General features: G+C 37.5%; 1 protein-coding gene across 6 annotated transcripts in view; it reads left to right on the forward strand.

Annotated features, from left to right (window-relative positions):
• The window catches only part of LOC126272806 (nucleosome-remodeling factor subunit NURF301), a 282,822-nt gene that overhangs the window by 89,763 nt on the left and 176,014 nt on the right, over nucleotides 1-17,045 (forward strand). For all 6 annotated transcript variants that reach the window (XM_049976036.1, XM_049976004.1, XM_049976012.1 and 3 more), the window contains exons 11-15: nucleotides 224-372; nucleotides 3,856-4,000; nucleotides 4,665-4,916; nucleotides 12,127-12,311; nucleotides 14,859-15,375. In XM_049976036.1, the coding sequence (XP_049831993.1) occupies nucleotides 224-372; nucleotides 3,856-4,000; nucleotides 4,665-4,916; nucleotides 12,127-12,311; nucleotides 14,859-15,375 (1,248 nt within the window). The remainder of the gene's footprint in view (nucleotides 1-223; nucleotides 373-3,855; nucleotides 4,001-4,664; nucleotides 4,917-12,126; nucleotides 12,312-14,858; nucleotides 15,376-17,045) is intronic.

Raw genomic sequence — 17,045 nt, forward strand, 5'->3', positions numbered from 1 at the left:
TGCCCACTAAACTTTATTTGTGGTCTAAAGAAAGATACGATTTTTCAGTATGCAGAAAATTTGGAAGTAGGTATATGTTATAAGAGTAAAATGCCAAGTATTGTAGATGATGTATACAGCAGTATTGCAGATTTCTGTAATTAACAAGGCAAATGGGAATGTAATAGCCAAAAGAAGTCTTTTGTTTCTTTATGGTAGTTATTTTGTTGTTTTTAATTTTCAGGGCATGTGAAACTTCAGAGAATGACAGCCTCTGAACGAGAAGAAAGGAAGCGCCAGGAGAAGAAAGACAAGAAGGATAAAGAAGAGGAAGAAGAAAGAAACAGACTGACTTACAATTTTGTTAAATATACTCTAGGTTTAAAACACCAGGTCAGTATGACTACCACAAAATGGAATAAAATAAAAACTTGTGTGCAATTATTATTAATATTAGTTGCAGTGAGATGCTTAGTCTTCTCTAGATAGGTATCGATGATTTGTTCTATAGTGGGTAAAGCCACAGAGTGAATACTTAAGAGAATTTCCTTGGATAGGTTATTAAGCATCCACTTTGTTCTGACTGATCTACCTCAATTCAATACTGCATCTGTATTCCGATCCATGATCTCGGTAGCTATGCCTGTTACTGCTTGTCTTGTGTATTCTGGCTTGGAGATGCTAACTAGCCCTTCCCTTATCTCTACAGCTCATGCATAGAATATGTGATCAGAATTTATTTAATGAGTGTTGATTTTTATTAGGATTGTAACCAATATCTGTATTATGACTAACATTCATAAGAAATTGATTAGCTAGAGCTGTTGTGATTTCACTGATATACAAGCCTTCATTTTGTATTTATTACAGCTCTTACATGTAAATGAATGTTTTCCCATTAGATATGTACCATTTAACATGTTGCCTGGAGGTCCTGGGTGAAATACAAATACTGTAAAAATATTGGTAATGACTCATCATATAGTTGAAGTGTTGAGTGTTTGATAGACACACAAACAAGACAGAAGATCGTTCTGACCTTTAAAGTGTCCATTCAGAGGTAACTACCACAAAAAAACCACACACACAGCTATGATGACTCAGCTTTGGCGCTCAACTGAGCTGAGGGGTCGTATTGGGTGCGGTGGGTGAGAAGAGAAAGGAGGTGGAGGGAGGGATGACTGGTGGCTGGGAGGGAGAGGCTGAAAAGGAAAGGGATGGAACTTTGGCACTGGCGAGCTCACCCTGTTAAAGGCTGGGAGAGTTTCATGTGGCATACAATAAGGTGGATGAGTGGATAGGGAGGAGGTGGCAGTGGAGAGTAAAGTGCGAGTGTAAATAGATGAGGTGAAGTGGGTGGTATGGTGCTAGAGTGGTGATGAGGGGGCAGGGGCTAGTGGGGTATGAGGCCAGGAAGAATGCAGGAACAAAGGACATGTTGTAAGGGCAATTCCCATCTATGTGATTCAGAGTACCTGACATTATTAGGTAGCATGCAGGTGCCACAGATTGTGAACCACCCATTTAAGTCGAGCATGCTGTGCCACTGGCGGGTCAAGTGCTCTTGACCACAGTTTGGTCGTGGGCATTCATTCAGGGGCACAGATAGTTACGGCCATGGTCACATAAATGATTGTGCAAACCTTAAAAAACAGAGCTATTATATCTTGTATGACATGTCTGCTTTCACAGATGGTCTAGCCTCTGATACAATAGATTGTACCTGTGACAAGACTGCCCCAGAGTCTTCCAAAAGGATATGAACAGTGGGGTAAAGGACTGAGAGTAGGTGTGGAATAGGGATGGATCAGGATATTTTGTAGTAGCACTTTAAAAGTGTGATGATCATCTCCGAATATTGTTGTAGGCAGTTGAATTTTTGGCAAAGAATGTGGTTAGTTTGTTACAGTCCATGGTTATAATGGGTAATGGGCTGGAGAGGGATTTTTTGGGGGGGGGGGGGGGGTGTCCTTTGCAATTGGTTCATGGTGATGATTGAATCATTAGGGGCATGTGTGAATAGTTTGTCTAGTTGTCAGCAGACACACTGTAACCCCCATCCTCGAGCTCCTCAGGTACCTTAACCATTAAAATTCAGTTAGTCTCATTTAATCAGAATCTCTACTTATTACTTTAGTGTCCAAAGTTCGAAAATAATTCAGTGGAACAAGATGAAAAGAAATGAGAAACAGGTCAGTGTTGTAGCTTTGCGGGTGGGACAGCACTCTTTGGCCTGTTACATGAGGAGCCCACTTGCCCATTAGGCTGCCACAACATTAAACATAATTTGACAGTGCCCATTTGATGTGCTTCCATTATTCTGAGAATTCTTTAGGAACACATTTTGTTACACTATAATTTATAGAAAGCTTCATATTTTGTAATCACTGACTTATAGTCCGACACGCACATTGTGTGAAAATGGTTCCAGTACCTGCATTAATCCAAAAAGGTGTCTCAGAGACTGTGCCCATGCTTGATAACAGTAGCTGCTAGTCCAGCATCATTCCAGATATGCAGTAGATATTGTTCTGAAGTTGGCATGTAATTTCAGTCTACCAGGACAGTTCATTTCAGTAGACTCATTACTGTAGTGTGAGGAATTCTTTATTCTCCAATACCATTGACCTGCCTTGTTAACAGTGAAGTGAGTTACATTGGAGAAAAGATGAGAGAAGTAATAGATATAGTCTCTCAGTTCATCTTTGCCCCTCAGTTTTTATATTGGAATTCCCCACTACATTCTCTACCAATCATGCCGTAGCTATATTCATTTTCTTCATATCTCACATAAGCTCCTTTTATTGTCTTATTACGTGTACATTTATATGTCTTGCCTATCCCATATTCCTTAGCTAGCCCTTGAGAAATCATTTGTTCATAACTTAAATGTGTGTTAGTATAACATTCTTAACTCTCAAGCAGGCACACGATTTTTCATTAACAGTAATGAAACAAGCATTTAATTGCATCACTCTTTTGCTGCATATAAGTGTTACCCCACAGTAATGACACACACGAAGCATTAAACAGCGCAGTTCCATCACACCTCTTGATTACTGTCCGCCCCTAGTAGCTGAGTGGCCAGTGTGACAGAATGTCAATCCTAAAGGCTGGGGTTCGTTTCTCAACTGGGATGGAGATTTTCTCCACTCAGAAACTGGGTGTTGTGTTGTCCTGATAATCATAATTTCATCCCCATCGATGCACAAGTCGCCGAAGTGGCATCAAATCGAAAGACTTGCACTCGGCGAACGGTCTACCCGGCGGGGGGGGGGCCCTAGTCACATGTCATTTATTTACTTGATTACTAATTATCTTGTAGATAACTGTCTTATTGTGGAACTGTGCTAATAGCTCAGAATCAGGATCTTTTCGTGCACACATCATAAATTTTTTTCTCACCTAGCTTGCTGTTTATTTTATATTGCTAATACTCATTTGTACATATGACAACTCAACCTCTTACTGTGTTAGCTGAAGCAATAATGAACAAATAAGTATGGGCTCGCAATTGTAAAACAACAATGGAATGGGACAAAAGAATGTTATTTGCGATTGGAGCACTTTAAACACAGATGCGCCCACTCGAGGGTTAATAACAGAGCTTTACATTTATTCAACTTTAAAATAAATATTCTATTATTAGCTAGGAAAGTTGAAATAGTGAGAATAAACCGTAGAATAAGACAATAAAAAGCAATAGATCTTTTATATTTGCAGAAAATAAATGTGTGGTATTTTGTCTAATTTTTAAGTCTAGTTTACTGTACTGTTATGTGTTAAGAGCCTGCAACTATATGCTACATTTGTATGTAGGAAAATTAGCATGTGCAGAAGATGAAATATATTTATTACAGATATTTTCTGTTCCAGGTGTGGAAGCAAAAAGGTGAAGAGTACAGAATACATGGGCAATGGGGATGGCTTTGGCTGTCAACAACTCGTAAATATAGACTTCAAGACTGTCATAAAATGGGTCTTCGAGCAGGACCTCAGAAAATAATGGTCCAGGTTCAAGGTATCACACATTATAAACACTTTCGAATTGTGATGGAATGTGCACAGTGGAAGTTATTACTATCACACTTTCCCATTTAATGCAGTGATAATTTTATTACAGTCTTCTGAACACACACAAATATTGAAAAATAATGAAAAGCATATGTGCACATATTTTGAACTTAAGGGTACATTTTGATCCACCTCTAGATAATATCTACAGTAAAATAATAACAGATTTCTTAGAATCCAACTAAGAGGATGCTGAAGTCATAGTAGCAAAGGTTACACTAGATGATATTTTTCTTTTATTTACAGTGTTTTAATTTTTTATTCATGATTTTTACCATCTCCCCTTAATTTTGCAGAATTTGTTTATGGCTTGCTATTGTTCGATGAACAGCGAACTCACTCTAACCTGCATTACGTGTTATAGTCATTAGTACATTTCCTTTTCTTCATTTTTTCTCTTTATTACATGAAAGCAGGACATGACTGAAAATGTTTATGAACATTTTTGTGCTGTCAGGACATCTAAACAAATATTTGATGGATGAAGTGTCACTGGATTATACCTGATTGATATAAACTTTAGGGGTATTTCCAGTTTTGATTGCTGTTATGATCATTTTTGTGTTAAACGTGTTTCTAAATTACAATTTGGTATTAAATTTTTGTTCTAGATGATAAAGGAATCAAAATATTGGCTGTTGATCCAAATACATATAAATTTTTGCTAAAGAAAAGTATGGAAGATCAGTTACAAGTCACAGATGGAATTAAGATAAAATATGAGGCAGGGAACAACAACAGTGATCCCTTGAAAGTGAAAGTTGAGCCAAATGAAACAAAAAATTCTTTAAAATCTGAACTAACTGATGAAAATACAAGTAAGCTTCCAGTAAAGGAAGAAAAAGATAAAGAACAGAAAGGAGGTGAGATTTGGTATCATTCAGATGCTTCTTCACTTAAAATAAGTTTCTGTCAAGTAAAACATTTTTTTAGCATTTTTGCATGAATTGTTATTTTATGAAAAGAGAATATTATGTGATGCCACTTCTATGTGCATATATTACATGGGAGTGCTCGATTTGAACCAGCCAGTAGTAAATAAATTCTAATTACTTTTATATATGTGGAGTCTGTTTTTTTTTGGATATGTCCTAAAGAACAGACACCATACACATAATAGTAATATATATGCCTCGGCAGCATTTCATATCTTCAGTGTGAATGCACCATAAGTACGATCTCTTGAGGGAATCGTGCGATATGCTATGAGCAGTGAGGAAAAAGGACAGGGGGCGCTACACAAGTAAAATGTGACAAATTGGGAATTTGGGTTCAAAGTGAAGTGTAACGGGATGGCCGGAGCAGTTAATGTGGCCGCCTGCTGTGCAAAGTGGGAAATCCAGGTTTGAGTCTTGGTCCTACACAAATTTTAAGTTGTTGCCATTGAATTATTTCAGTGCTTTCATGCGGCTGACATCAGTATTTGTGTTCCATCATGTAAATTCTAATTAGTCCATTCAACAAACATGAAATTATATGTTAATCTCAGCACCAGTACTGTATAAGTATATATCTTAATTGCCTACTTAAGCAGTACTAAATATCACCAGAAAATCATTTGTATGAATTTAATAAGTAAATAAAAAATAAAACCCACTATGGATCTTTTCATGTTCAATACTTGCATGTGTCAGTACAAAATATGATCGGAGAGATCGTTACATGTAATTTATGAATTTTTTTAGCATTATTGATAGAAGGTATACTTTCAAGCATACAGCTCATTTGATAATTCACTTTGTGACTGACATAATCTTCGTCAGAGACTGCTGTTGGTAGTGATCACACTTAGTGTTCTATATACAAGGAAGTAAATGCACGAACTCCTCCTCCTCCTTCTTCTTCTTCTTCTTCTTCTTCTTCTTCTTACCCCAACAATTATTAATGCTACTCATTGAAATGTACGCACATTAAAGAATATAATGTGATTTGATAGATAAAAAAAATTACTCACAAAGCAGTGGCAGAAGAACACACTTATAAAGGTATTGCAGTTTGCAACATTTCAGAGCCACTGGCTCCTTCTCGCAGAAGGGTTGAAGGGTAAGGAAGAGGGGTGAAGGAAAAAGACTGGTGAGGTTTAGGAAATGACAAGAATTCAGAAAAGTTGTCCAGAACTCTGGGTCATAGGAGACTTACCAGATGGGATGAGAAGGAAAGACTGATTGTTGGGGACTGCGTAGCACTAGATTTGAAAATCTAAGAGCTTAAAGATGGAATGTAGGTTAACACACAAGACAAGAAATTACTGCCAAAACATCATGGACAAGGTGATACGAGTGGAAAGCTAAGTGCATTGTATTTGGTAGAGGTGGGAAGATCGGTGAGGAGAGGGACAGGAAAAAGTTGACAGGTCAGGACATGAAAATATAGAAAACTAAAATGGAGTGAAGGAAGAAATAGTTGCTGGGAAGAAATGCTGATATTGGAGAATTTAGTGTAAGTTAAGGCCAGGTGGATGATGATACCCAAGGACATGTAATGCTAGTTCCCATCTGCTGAGTTCTGAGAAACTGGTGTCTGGGGGAAGAATCCAGATGGCATGTGTAGTGAAACAGGCATTGTGGTCACAATTTTCATGTTGTAGAGCATGCTCTGCAACAGAATATTGCTAGTATATTCTCTCTGCCTACATCCATTCAACCTAACTGATAACTTGTTGGTAGTCACACTGATGTTAAATGCCGACCAGAGTTTATATAATAGCTGACACACGACATGTCCTTTAAAAGGTGGCTTTCCCTTTGATAGTACATATTTTGCCAGTTATAGGGCTGGCACAGGTAGCTGTAGCGGGGAGCATACTGTAGCGGAGAGCATAGAGCAAGTCTTATGGTGGTGATGGCCACAAGGGTAGGGGCCGTAGCGTAAATTGATGTAGAAGGAGTATAACGTCTTATGAGGATAGTGAAAGTTATACTATGCGTTGTGGGCAAAATGTTGGACAGAATGGACCTCACTTCAGGACATGATTTTAGGAAGTTAGTCTTGTCAAAGTAGCTGATTAATACAGTCAAGACAAGGATAATACGAAGTGACAAGAGGCATACTGCTAACTTGTTTTTTGAATGGTTCAGTAGTACCAGGATTGGATGTGAATTCCCCAGAAATCTGCTTTTGAACTAGGCTGGTGGGTTAATTACGTCTGTTGAAGGCTGAGGTGAGAATGGTGGTGTATTTCTGTAGGGAGCCTGCATCTGAAAATATACCGTATTTACTCGAATCTAAGCCACATTCGAATCTAAGCCGCACCTGAAAAATGAGACTCTAAATCAAGGAAAAAAAATTTTTCCCTAATCTAAGCTGCACCTGAAATTTGAGACTTAAAATTCAAGGTGAGAGAAAAGTTTTAGGACGTACCTCCAAATCGAAACAAAATTGGTCCATTATAATATGAGACATATTTTAGGTCGAATGACTGACGATACAGCTACAGTAGTTTGGTTCGAGTCGAAAGCTTAGCAGTTAAGCTTTACCAGGTAGCCATTGCTATGTATTTGTACGGGTACCCTTCCTTTTTCACGTGCTTTGTCTGGTTTGAATTGATTGCTTATTTTTCTTTGATCTGGTAAGTGCCGTTCTCTTTGTTATAGGTGTTTATGTCACTAAGCTGAAAATGCATTACTGTATTGTGCCATGAATTGTTTGTCGCCTTCTGATAATGAGTGTTTACGGCCTGTTGCCACTCTCCGCATGGCTTGTTTTTGTGCATGGTATCGCTGCTTACAATTTAAAAAAAAAAGGAAAAGGGGGGGGGAGAGAGATAGAGAGGGGGGGGGGGGGGGAATCGTCTCATTAGCGAAACAATGGCAAGAGGCTGCTATTTGTTGTTACTTACATTGCTGCTTTCTTTGATAATGATCAACAAGAACCAAATAATAGACTGCATATGATAGAAGATGTTCTGAACGAGAGTTTAGCGAAAATTTTTCTCTTCTTTGCAGACACCTCTTTTAGTACATTACATTCTGCACCGAAATTAGAGTCATCTTAGATTTAAAAATTTAGTCAATTTCTGTGCTTCATTTCTGACTATCACTATTAGGCGTAAGAATAATATGAATATAAACATGACATGATATGTGTATTCTTCCACGTTTGCAAATGTCTCACTCTAGTTTCGTAGTTTATTAGGCAGACAGGATTTAAATGAGATGGCTGCAAACGTGAAAGAATACATGACAAAATGTTTATATTCGTATTATTCTTATGGTGAAGGGAATACTGTATGTGATTCACAATTCATAAAAGTTCCTATTAGCCACCATCTCTTCTCACAGGTAGGAAAAAATTCAGAATGTAGAGTTTCCCATATTGACAGACATCCCAAACAGTCTTGCCAGTCGGATTTTCGTAGTAAATTGAAATGCTGCCACATTCGAAGATGAACAATACGAAATTTGTATTTCCTTCGTTGGATAATGTATGAAAATGCAGTGGTCGAAACTTGGGGCGGAGAAAAAAAGCTCGTCCCTCCCCCCGCCACCGCCCTGACGCAGAGAGGTTTTGGCACCAGTATTTATCGTTGTGCCCGCAAAGCAAGCCTGTGTAGCGGTACATATATTCGATGGCAGAAGTTAGTTGTGGCGGCACCTACCAACATTTTTCAGAACTTGCTCTTACTTTGCACTCAATTCTAAGCCGCAGGCGGTTTTTGGATTACAAAAACTGGAAAAAAATTGCGGCTTAGATTCGAGTAAATACGGTACCTTGCCTCGAATGTCAAGGCTATATGGGAAGAAATGTTTGACATGGAAAGGATGGCAACTGTCAGAAAGTAAATACAATTTTTTGTTGGTAGGGTTAATGTTAACAGAAGTATAGCTGACCTTCAGTGAGGATGAGATCAACTTCAAGGAAAGTGGCATGAGATTAGGAATAGGACATTATGAAATTTAATTGGGATAATTTATTTAGAGATTCCAAGAATTTTAACAGGTCAGGCTTGCTGTGATTCCATATGCCAAAGATGTCATCAACGCACCTAAACCAAAACAGCGACTGAAAGCTTTTAGGTCCCAGGAAAGAATGGTGTTCCACTACAGATCCTATTTTTTCACATTATCTCCTACCAGCTCTATGGATATCCTCCAACAAGACGCAAAGGGATGTGTGTCCTGTCAGTACCAGTCTTTGTTCTGTTCACAAAACCATTTCTTCGCTGCACAAATCACCTCCTTGTCATCCTTGAAATGTTATTCATAAATTTTACCCTTTAATAGCCCGTACACTTAAGTCTGAGGGAGCTGGGTCAGACCTGCAGGGTGGATGGGGTAACAGTGTCCAACCTTGTTTCATGACATCCATTCTTATATTTTATCCAGACAGTAATTTACCCTTCCAAATGAATTTTTTGCAAGCTTTATGAAATAATGTGACTATGCAATTGATGCAGAAGAGGGGAGGCCAAATGCCGATAGGTTTGCTGGTCAATCAAAGAAACTACTGGCTTCACATCAATCTGGAACTGGATTTTAATACTGTTGATATTCAGCTCAATGAAGGGATTATTAGGCACTTAGTTGTTCTGCCAATACTGGAGTTAAATTAAAAACCAATGCTTGGTTGGATTCTGCCACCCATAATGTATTGGCGAACACCGGCACATTGTTCTCCTGCTCTGGCACCCTTTTGCCACAAGTGCCCACACTTGAGACGTATTTAAAAAGAAAAGGACAGTGGGCACTGGCAATGTTCATGGTGTGTTAAACAGTCTGGACAAGACTTAAACATCAGTGGGGACAAACCTGAGGCTGAGGTGGGGCATCATATATGATCTGCCGCAGGTACAAAAGGGAATGCTGACTATCTGTAATCTCTTCACAGCTGAAATGTTTGTCACAATTGGGGAATGTTTCATATTTCATGAGGAACTTAAGCTACAACTTGAGCTACTTCTAGATGCCTGGTATGGCTGTTTCTGTTTATCAAGTCTTTCGAAATCTACTTGGGAGCAATAATGTGATTATGTAGCTGATGCAGAAGAGGGGGGCCAAATGCCAATAGGTTTCCTGATCACAAGTCATGTCTTTAGTGTCATCCAGGTGATGATTTGTTGAAATGTGGCAGAAAGCTTAGCTATTTACCAACAACATGAGAGCTGATGCAGACGTATCTGACTACCGGCAATATTTGAGATTGTGCTTAACTTAGGTTGGATGATTTCAAAGCTCTAGTCTGGACCTCTTTGTCTGATGCTAATCTTACAACTACCTCTGTGATTAAAGAATCAGCATTTGAGACACCACAGTTACTACATTCAAACTTGCACATCTCGGCAAGCCCTTGCAAATCCGCTGTTCAGGAAACACAAGACTAGTCTCTGCATTTCCATATTGCTGAAAATGTAATCTCGCAACCACTTTATGCACTTCTTGGCAGAAATGGTCACTCAGCAAACTGCACTATTCATTAAATTCTGATGCTGTAGGGCCTGTGGGCAGATGCAGCTTTTGCACAATCTTATACAAACAACAACTACAACTACAACAACAACTACTACTACTATTACTACTACTACTACTACTACTGCTGTTACTGCTGAGTAACAAAGTGCTCTGGATTGCGAGATCTGGTATTTTTCATACCTTGCGACACAGCATAAAGCAGGTAGTTTTGCACCTTTCTAGGTTTCATGAAACACAGTGACTGGTGTGGTGAATGCAAAGGCTCCCCTGTATGTCCTTGTTCTGCCAGCTGTAGGCCCATGTTTCAGATCAGCTGTGCATTAGTTAAGCTATTCCTGCATCTGCTCCTGCTGTCGTCATTGCAGTAGCATATGTTCTTGCTGTTGTTCCTGCAGTGTTATTTGACACTGCCAAAATGCCAGAAACTTGTGATCCATCATTACAAGTTTATTCACATGTGAGAGTCAGCTTTGTAGCCCCTTTAGTAATGTGCGACCAGATGTGGGAATGCCACTAGTTGGTTTCTGAGAAACTGGAGTGGCCATAAAGTAGATGATGAAGACAGTACAGAATTCTGAAAGACAAACAGAGAGTAATCCAAAATGTGAAAGCTTAAGAATTATCAGCTGCATAAAAACAAAGTCACAACAGCAAACCAAGAGAAAAACCGAGATTAAATGAGTGATCACATGCAGAAATAATGTTATCAACTGTAAAATTTTGGAAACATCAACACAACTGGAGGAGAAAAAAGCTCACACTTTCCTCCTAACTTATGCTGCCAGAGGGTCTTGCCAACTGTCGCAAGGTCAGTGCTGCCCGCAGTGTGGACATGAAACCAAACTGCTGTTTACGGCCAGTACTAGTATGTTCATCTTGACCTTGATATCAGAGTCCAATGAGGATAGTAAAATGCCAAAGGGTTGGTTATAAAGTACTGTCACAGCAGATTTTATAGAGCTGGGGATGGGTTAAGACCTGGAAAACCATTGCAGCAATTACTCATGCCAGCATAACAGTTAGTTCCTAATGTGTTGTGCTTATTTGTTAATAATATTATAAATAATTCAAACAAAGGTCTGTCTGCATGTTTTGCAATGTTTGGATTAGTGTAGAAATATCTTTGCCTATGATGAATTGTCTTGTATATTCCTAGTTACAAAGTTTGTAGAGAGCTACAACTTTATGTTAAACAGCTGGGAATTCTCCTTCCCTTGCTTAACTGCATGTATTAGATTTGTCATAATACTATTTTCAGTGTGCCATATTTGTTGAACATGAAACATACTAAGACCCGAATTGCTCAATTAATTAATTGCATGTAAATTTTTTTTGTGTATTTTAAGTATTTGTTGCATTTTGTATGACGTAATGATGATCATTTAATATACAACAGCTACAGATTAGATTGCTAAAAGAACAACATTTCAGTACATTAGTTACTAGAAGGAACGCTGTAGCATATGTTTGATTTGAAAGAGGAAGAAGTGGTGATTATAGGTGAAGCATTGATCGAGCAGATACAATTTTTAGCTGTCCGATTCCAGTTTTGTTACATGAAATGAAAAAAGAAAATTATTTAGACATTTTAATACTATACTGTCTTAGTGAAAAAAGCTGCTAAAACTTGTTCTGTTATTTAACAGAATTTTTTTCTCTATTTTAGTTGCATTAAAAAACCTAAAGGTTTTCCCACCAATTACAAAGTTTGAAGAAATAAATATTACAAAGGCATTGACATCTCCTGGACGACTATATTACCCAAAAATTGCAAGGAAGTCAAGATTAGATGAATTTCTAAGCAGAAGAACACATTTGAAAATACTGGAAGAAAGGAAGCTGGCTCAGAATGTAAGTTTTTAAATATATTATTTCAGCATTTTTTGAAATTGGTTTTGTGTACCCAAGTTTCAAAACAGTGCAATATCTGAATTACACACAGCACATTCTTCTACTATTAATATGCTGTCATAATGTTGAAGAACAATAATTACTACAGATGTGTGGCTTCCCATTCATCATGCCATGTGTAGATTTTTTGAGTTAACAAAGCATGCAAATTCCTACACTTCTTCATTCATGAAATTTCATATACTTATGGTGGTGGTTTGAGGAGATAAAATTATTATTGAATGCATATTTCGAAACTGTGGCACCAATATTAAATTGCCTAAATACATTCATACTGAATTAGTTTTAGTCTAGCAAATAAATGCATTTGCTCTTTATAATGTTCAAAAATTCGACCTATATGGAGCAGTCACCAACTCAGTCCTTATACGGTGATGGAAGGTACTTGTTCAGGGTGTATATGTCCAGAGACAAGCGGGAAATCTAGAAAAAAACCTGGATTTTTTTCATCCAGGAAAAATTTAGGCATTTTTGGAATTCTGGAAATGTTTAATTGTTTTAGTTTTCAGTTAAATTTTTGTAATTTTGACTGGTAAGAATTGATACTCTAACAAAGAATTTTACTTGAGCCTGCTGCTGCAGAATAATACTGCACTGATAGAAAGATAAATGTGAGAGAATAACAACAAATAAAGGTTCAGTTGAGAAGGAAATGTGCCATTTATAACAGCAACACACAGTGCACACACAAGCGTCTACCAACAGCAAAATGTGTCAAAGACTATGCAATACTTCATAACAACAAACTACTTGCAATGAGTCTTTCTTGTGGACCTCGTTTCAATGAGTGTGACATCACAACTTTTTACATTTCTAACAGGTCGAGGAAAATTTTGCGAACGGTGGTTTGAGAAGTGTTACTTTAAAAATAAATTTCCTTTTACGCAAGATGAATTATGTTATCTGTGAGAATGTGTGATGAATTATGTAAATCATGGAGCATTATACTCCCATTAAAAACTTAAAACTGAGGAAAAAGCACATAGGAAAACTTTTGGTCCAAAAGACCAGACATTTATGCTATTACTTAAAATTTTACGGGTACATTTGTGTTTGATGTATCTTAAAGGGTAACACACTTAAAAAAAGTTCATGTTTCAAAGTTAGTTTGTCATATTTATTTTTGTTCTTTGATAGATTACAAATTATGTAGTAATGATGGGAAAAAGTATAATTATCCTTTAAAAAAATCAGCGTGAAGTCAATTCTTGAACAATTACACATGTAATTGGCTTTTCTATGAAAAGATGGAACGTGTACGCACCCAGGTCACCTTAGAAATGTTTGGTGCACAGCAGTGAAATTTATATTTGTGCTCATCAGAAGTTTTCAGCTGCTGCAATTTTAAGCTGTGTTCTTAGGATTCTCCTTATCCACTTCTCTTATACATTTTGATGATCAATATTATATTTGGAAGCTTAGCTTTTATTGTAGCTGTATTTGTGTATATTAATTTAAACCATTAACTTTTTCTTGTTTGTGCTACTTAACAATGATGTTGCTATTGATTGACTACATCTCATGTTCTATGCTCTGAATACGTTCTGTTACTCGCTGGCGAGATCACGTGACATGAACTGTAATTGGCTGACAAAAGTGTGACGCAATCTAAATTTCAATGCTTTGGAAGCTATTATCTATATTTGGTGGAATTTGTGTTTATGCTTTTGTAGTACAAAATTATGCAGTGTAAATGTTTCTGTGCTTCAAACATCTTTACAAAACATATTTTTTTCTGGCTTTAGCTTCCTAAAGTGCTGGGAAGTTCTGTGTGAGTGTATGAAACCTTCACTATTCAAAGGATTGAGAAGTTTCACAGCTTTGAGGAAAAATATATTGTCACTTAACACAAAAAAATGTCCTTTCATGTGGAAAAAATTGAATTTTCACCAGGGAAAAAGTGTACTTTCACCTGGGAAAAAGTGTATTTGTAACCAAGAAATCTGGGAAAAATCAGAGGGTTTTTTCCCCCTACCTGTGTATACACCCAGTCGTTCGTAAGAATCAACAAACAAAATAATGAGAGAAGGTAACCATTCACCTGCGGTAGAATAATGGATGGAGCCCAGGCTCCATGGGATTAGAGAATTGCTGTAGCTTCCAAACTGTGCATCATACATAGTTTGAATTGTACAGGCAAATGATTGTCTTCACATTTTTTATAAATTGTGTGGTCAGGATTAAATTTTCTTGAGCTTCACTAATGAATATATTTGTACTGTTAGAATGGCTGAAAATTATGTAATGTCACTGTAAATTATATTTTCTTATTATGTTTGATATGATAGTCCTTTCATTTACAAGAATGGAGAACAATTTAACAGTAAAATACCATAGGTGATTAATTTTTAATGAATGACAATGATACAGTTATGTGTTACAGGATAGAATAATAGCCATTGATTAATACAGTTATAATGTGTTTCATTTATTGTGTTGATTTCCACGAGTTCTTATGCTTTTTTCTCTCCCTCTCTTTTTTTCCAGCAAGCATCAAAAGGATCAGTAAAAGTAGGTGTGAATGGTGATACATCTAAATCATCAGATGCAGAGGGTGATGTAGATATTGAGAACGATGCGAGTGATGCAGAAAGTGAGAGTGGTGTGGATCATCTTCTGCCTTCTATGGTGCTTGGCAAACTGTGTGTGTCAAACAACTCGCAAACCTCATTTTTCAGCAAGGATATATTGAACACTATTTCTAAGAAAGTGAGTGGCATTCGGCAACAGTACTCAAAGTTGGCTCGTCTTGGTAAAAGTTTGAAGTGCTATTCTCTTAGTTGCAATGAAAACGATAATAAACAGGCTGCAACAACAGGAGTAAGCAGCTGCTATTCACCTATTTGTCAACAAAAAGCAAGAGTTCGCAAGGAGTTGTTGCTGCTACTGAAGAAAGCGAACAGTCATACCAATAACAACAGTGTTTCTGGTGCATTGAACAATGGATCCACATTGCCTGCTCAGAAAATAAAAAAATCAGATGATTCCACTGTGTACAACGAAGGTAAGTATTCAAAAAAATTGAGAGGTTATTTATTATTAATAATTTTCAATCCATTTTAATTTATTTAAAAGTTGGAAGTATGATGGTCAGATCCTTTGTTTCTTAGTTTGTGGTGAAGGTAGATGTGTTACTCATTTTATCTACTAGAATGGAAGAAATTTGGAAAATGATGAATGATAGGTAATTTGGAAGAAATAAGACATCAAAAACGTAGGGAACTCGTAGATTCTTGTGTGTTTATCAGATCATGCCTTCATATACCTTTCAGTAACTGGACTTCGAATTTTGCCTTCAAAAGAAGATTGCCAGAAACTTCTGAAAGAATGTAAAATATTCTCTACCTCTCAAATGTAATCAAATTTCATTGTCATATGACATAATTATCACCAGTTAAAAGCATGGATAGCTGTATGCTAAAGCTAATGAAACAAAATTTTGAGAGATAACAAGCAAAAAACACCGTGATTATCTTCAGTACTGAAGATAAGGTGTAGTTCTTGACAGGTTTTGTAACGTTACTAACCAGTTTGGAGCCTCTTTAGTCTCATTAAAATCCACCAGTCAAGGCTTTTCCCAATAATTGCTAGGTTATTCAGACAATTCATAACGATGTGACACAACACCATTGTTGCTTTTCTTTTTCCCTGATCAATCTTGTTATTAAAAAATTGGCTTATTATTACGATCGAGCTTTCATGGATAGAATGTGTGAGATCTCTCAAAACGCGAGGGCATCCGTAGTACATTAAGAGCCACTCACCTCTGTGTGGCCTACTGATCTCTAATCATAGTGACTGAAGCATCTCTGTATGAACATGGAGTTGCTGCCTTAAGTCTGGCTTGTATTCTGTTCTTTTCTCCTTATTATTCTATGCTGATTTAATTTTAAGTCCTTATGTTGATCCAAGTTTGTGATTTATGTATTTCATTTACATAGGATCTAATAATTATCTTGTGGTACTACTTCTGCACTGTAGGTATTAGAGGTTTAATGTGCCTAATTAAGGCACAGTTATAGTTAGTTATAATCTATAGCTGTTATATCTTGGTGTTCCCTGATTTGAGAGCTGTTAGCTGTCAACCTGTAAGTGTTGTGTGGCCCATTTTGATTCCACTGCATGACTCACTAATTAAAAATTGCCAGAGTCAGTGTTTTCATTATGTTCTGTGTCGTATACTTCCCTGAGTCAGTTTCATCGTGGATAATTGCCTCTCTGGTTCACCCATGATATTGTATATGTGATTAGTATCCGCAGCTCTACTCAGGTCCTGCCATTTGTTTGGAACTCTTTTGGATTCATAGGTGTCCTCATATGTGAACTCTGTTTCTCAGGTCTACAAGTGTAGTTTCTTTCTTTCTTTCTTTCTTTCTTTCTTTGGGCCTTGTCCTGCTTCAACGAGAGGTCGCCTTGTCATTATGGATTTGGCAGTGTTAGTTGCAGAGGGGGGCCGGATGCCCTTCCTGTTGTCACCCCCGACCCCCCAGGACGTAAGTAGTGTATCCCAGCTGTCTGCATCTAGTGTAAGCCATGAAATAGTGTGAACGTCTTCAAATGCCTGTGAGTCATGTAACTGAGGTGGAACATGAGGACTAGACCGGTATTCACCTGAAAACCACATCCAGGCTGGCTGGCATACCGGCCCTCATAATTAATACATTGGTTGGAAGC

The sequence above is a fragment of the Schistocerca gregaria genome, chromosome 1 (genome assembly GCF_023897955.1).
Source record: "Schistocerca gregaria isolate iqSchGreg1 chromosome 1, iqSchGreg1.2, whole genome shotgun sequence".
NCBI classification, from domain to species: Eukaryota; Metazoa; Arthropoda; class Insecta; order Orthoptera; family Acrididae; genus Schistocerca; species Schistocerca gregaria.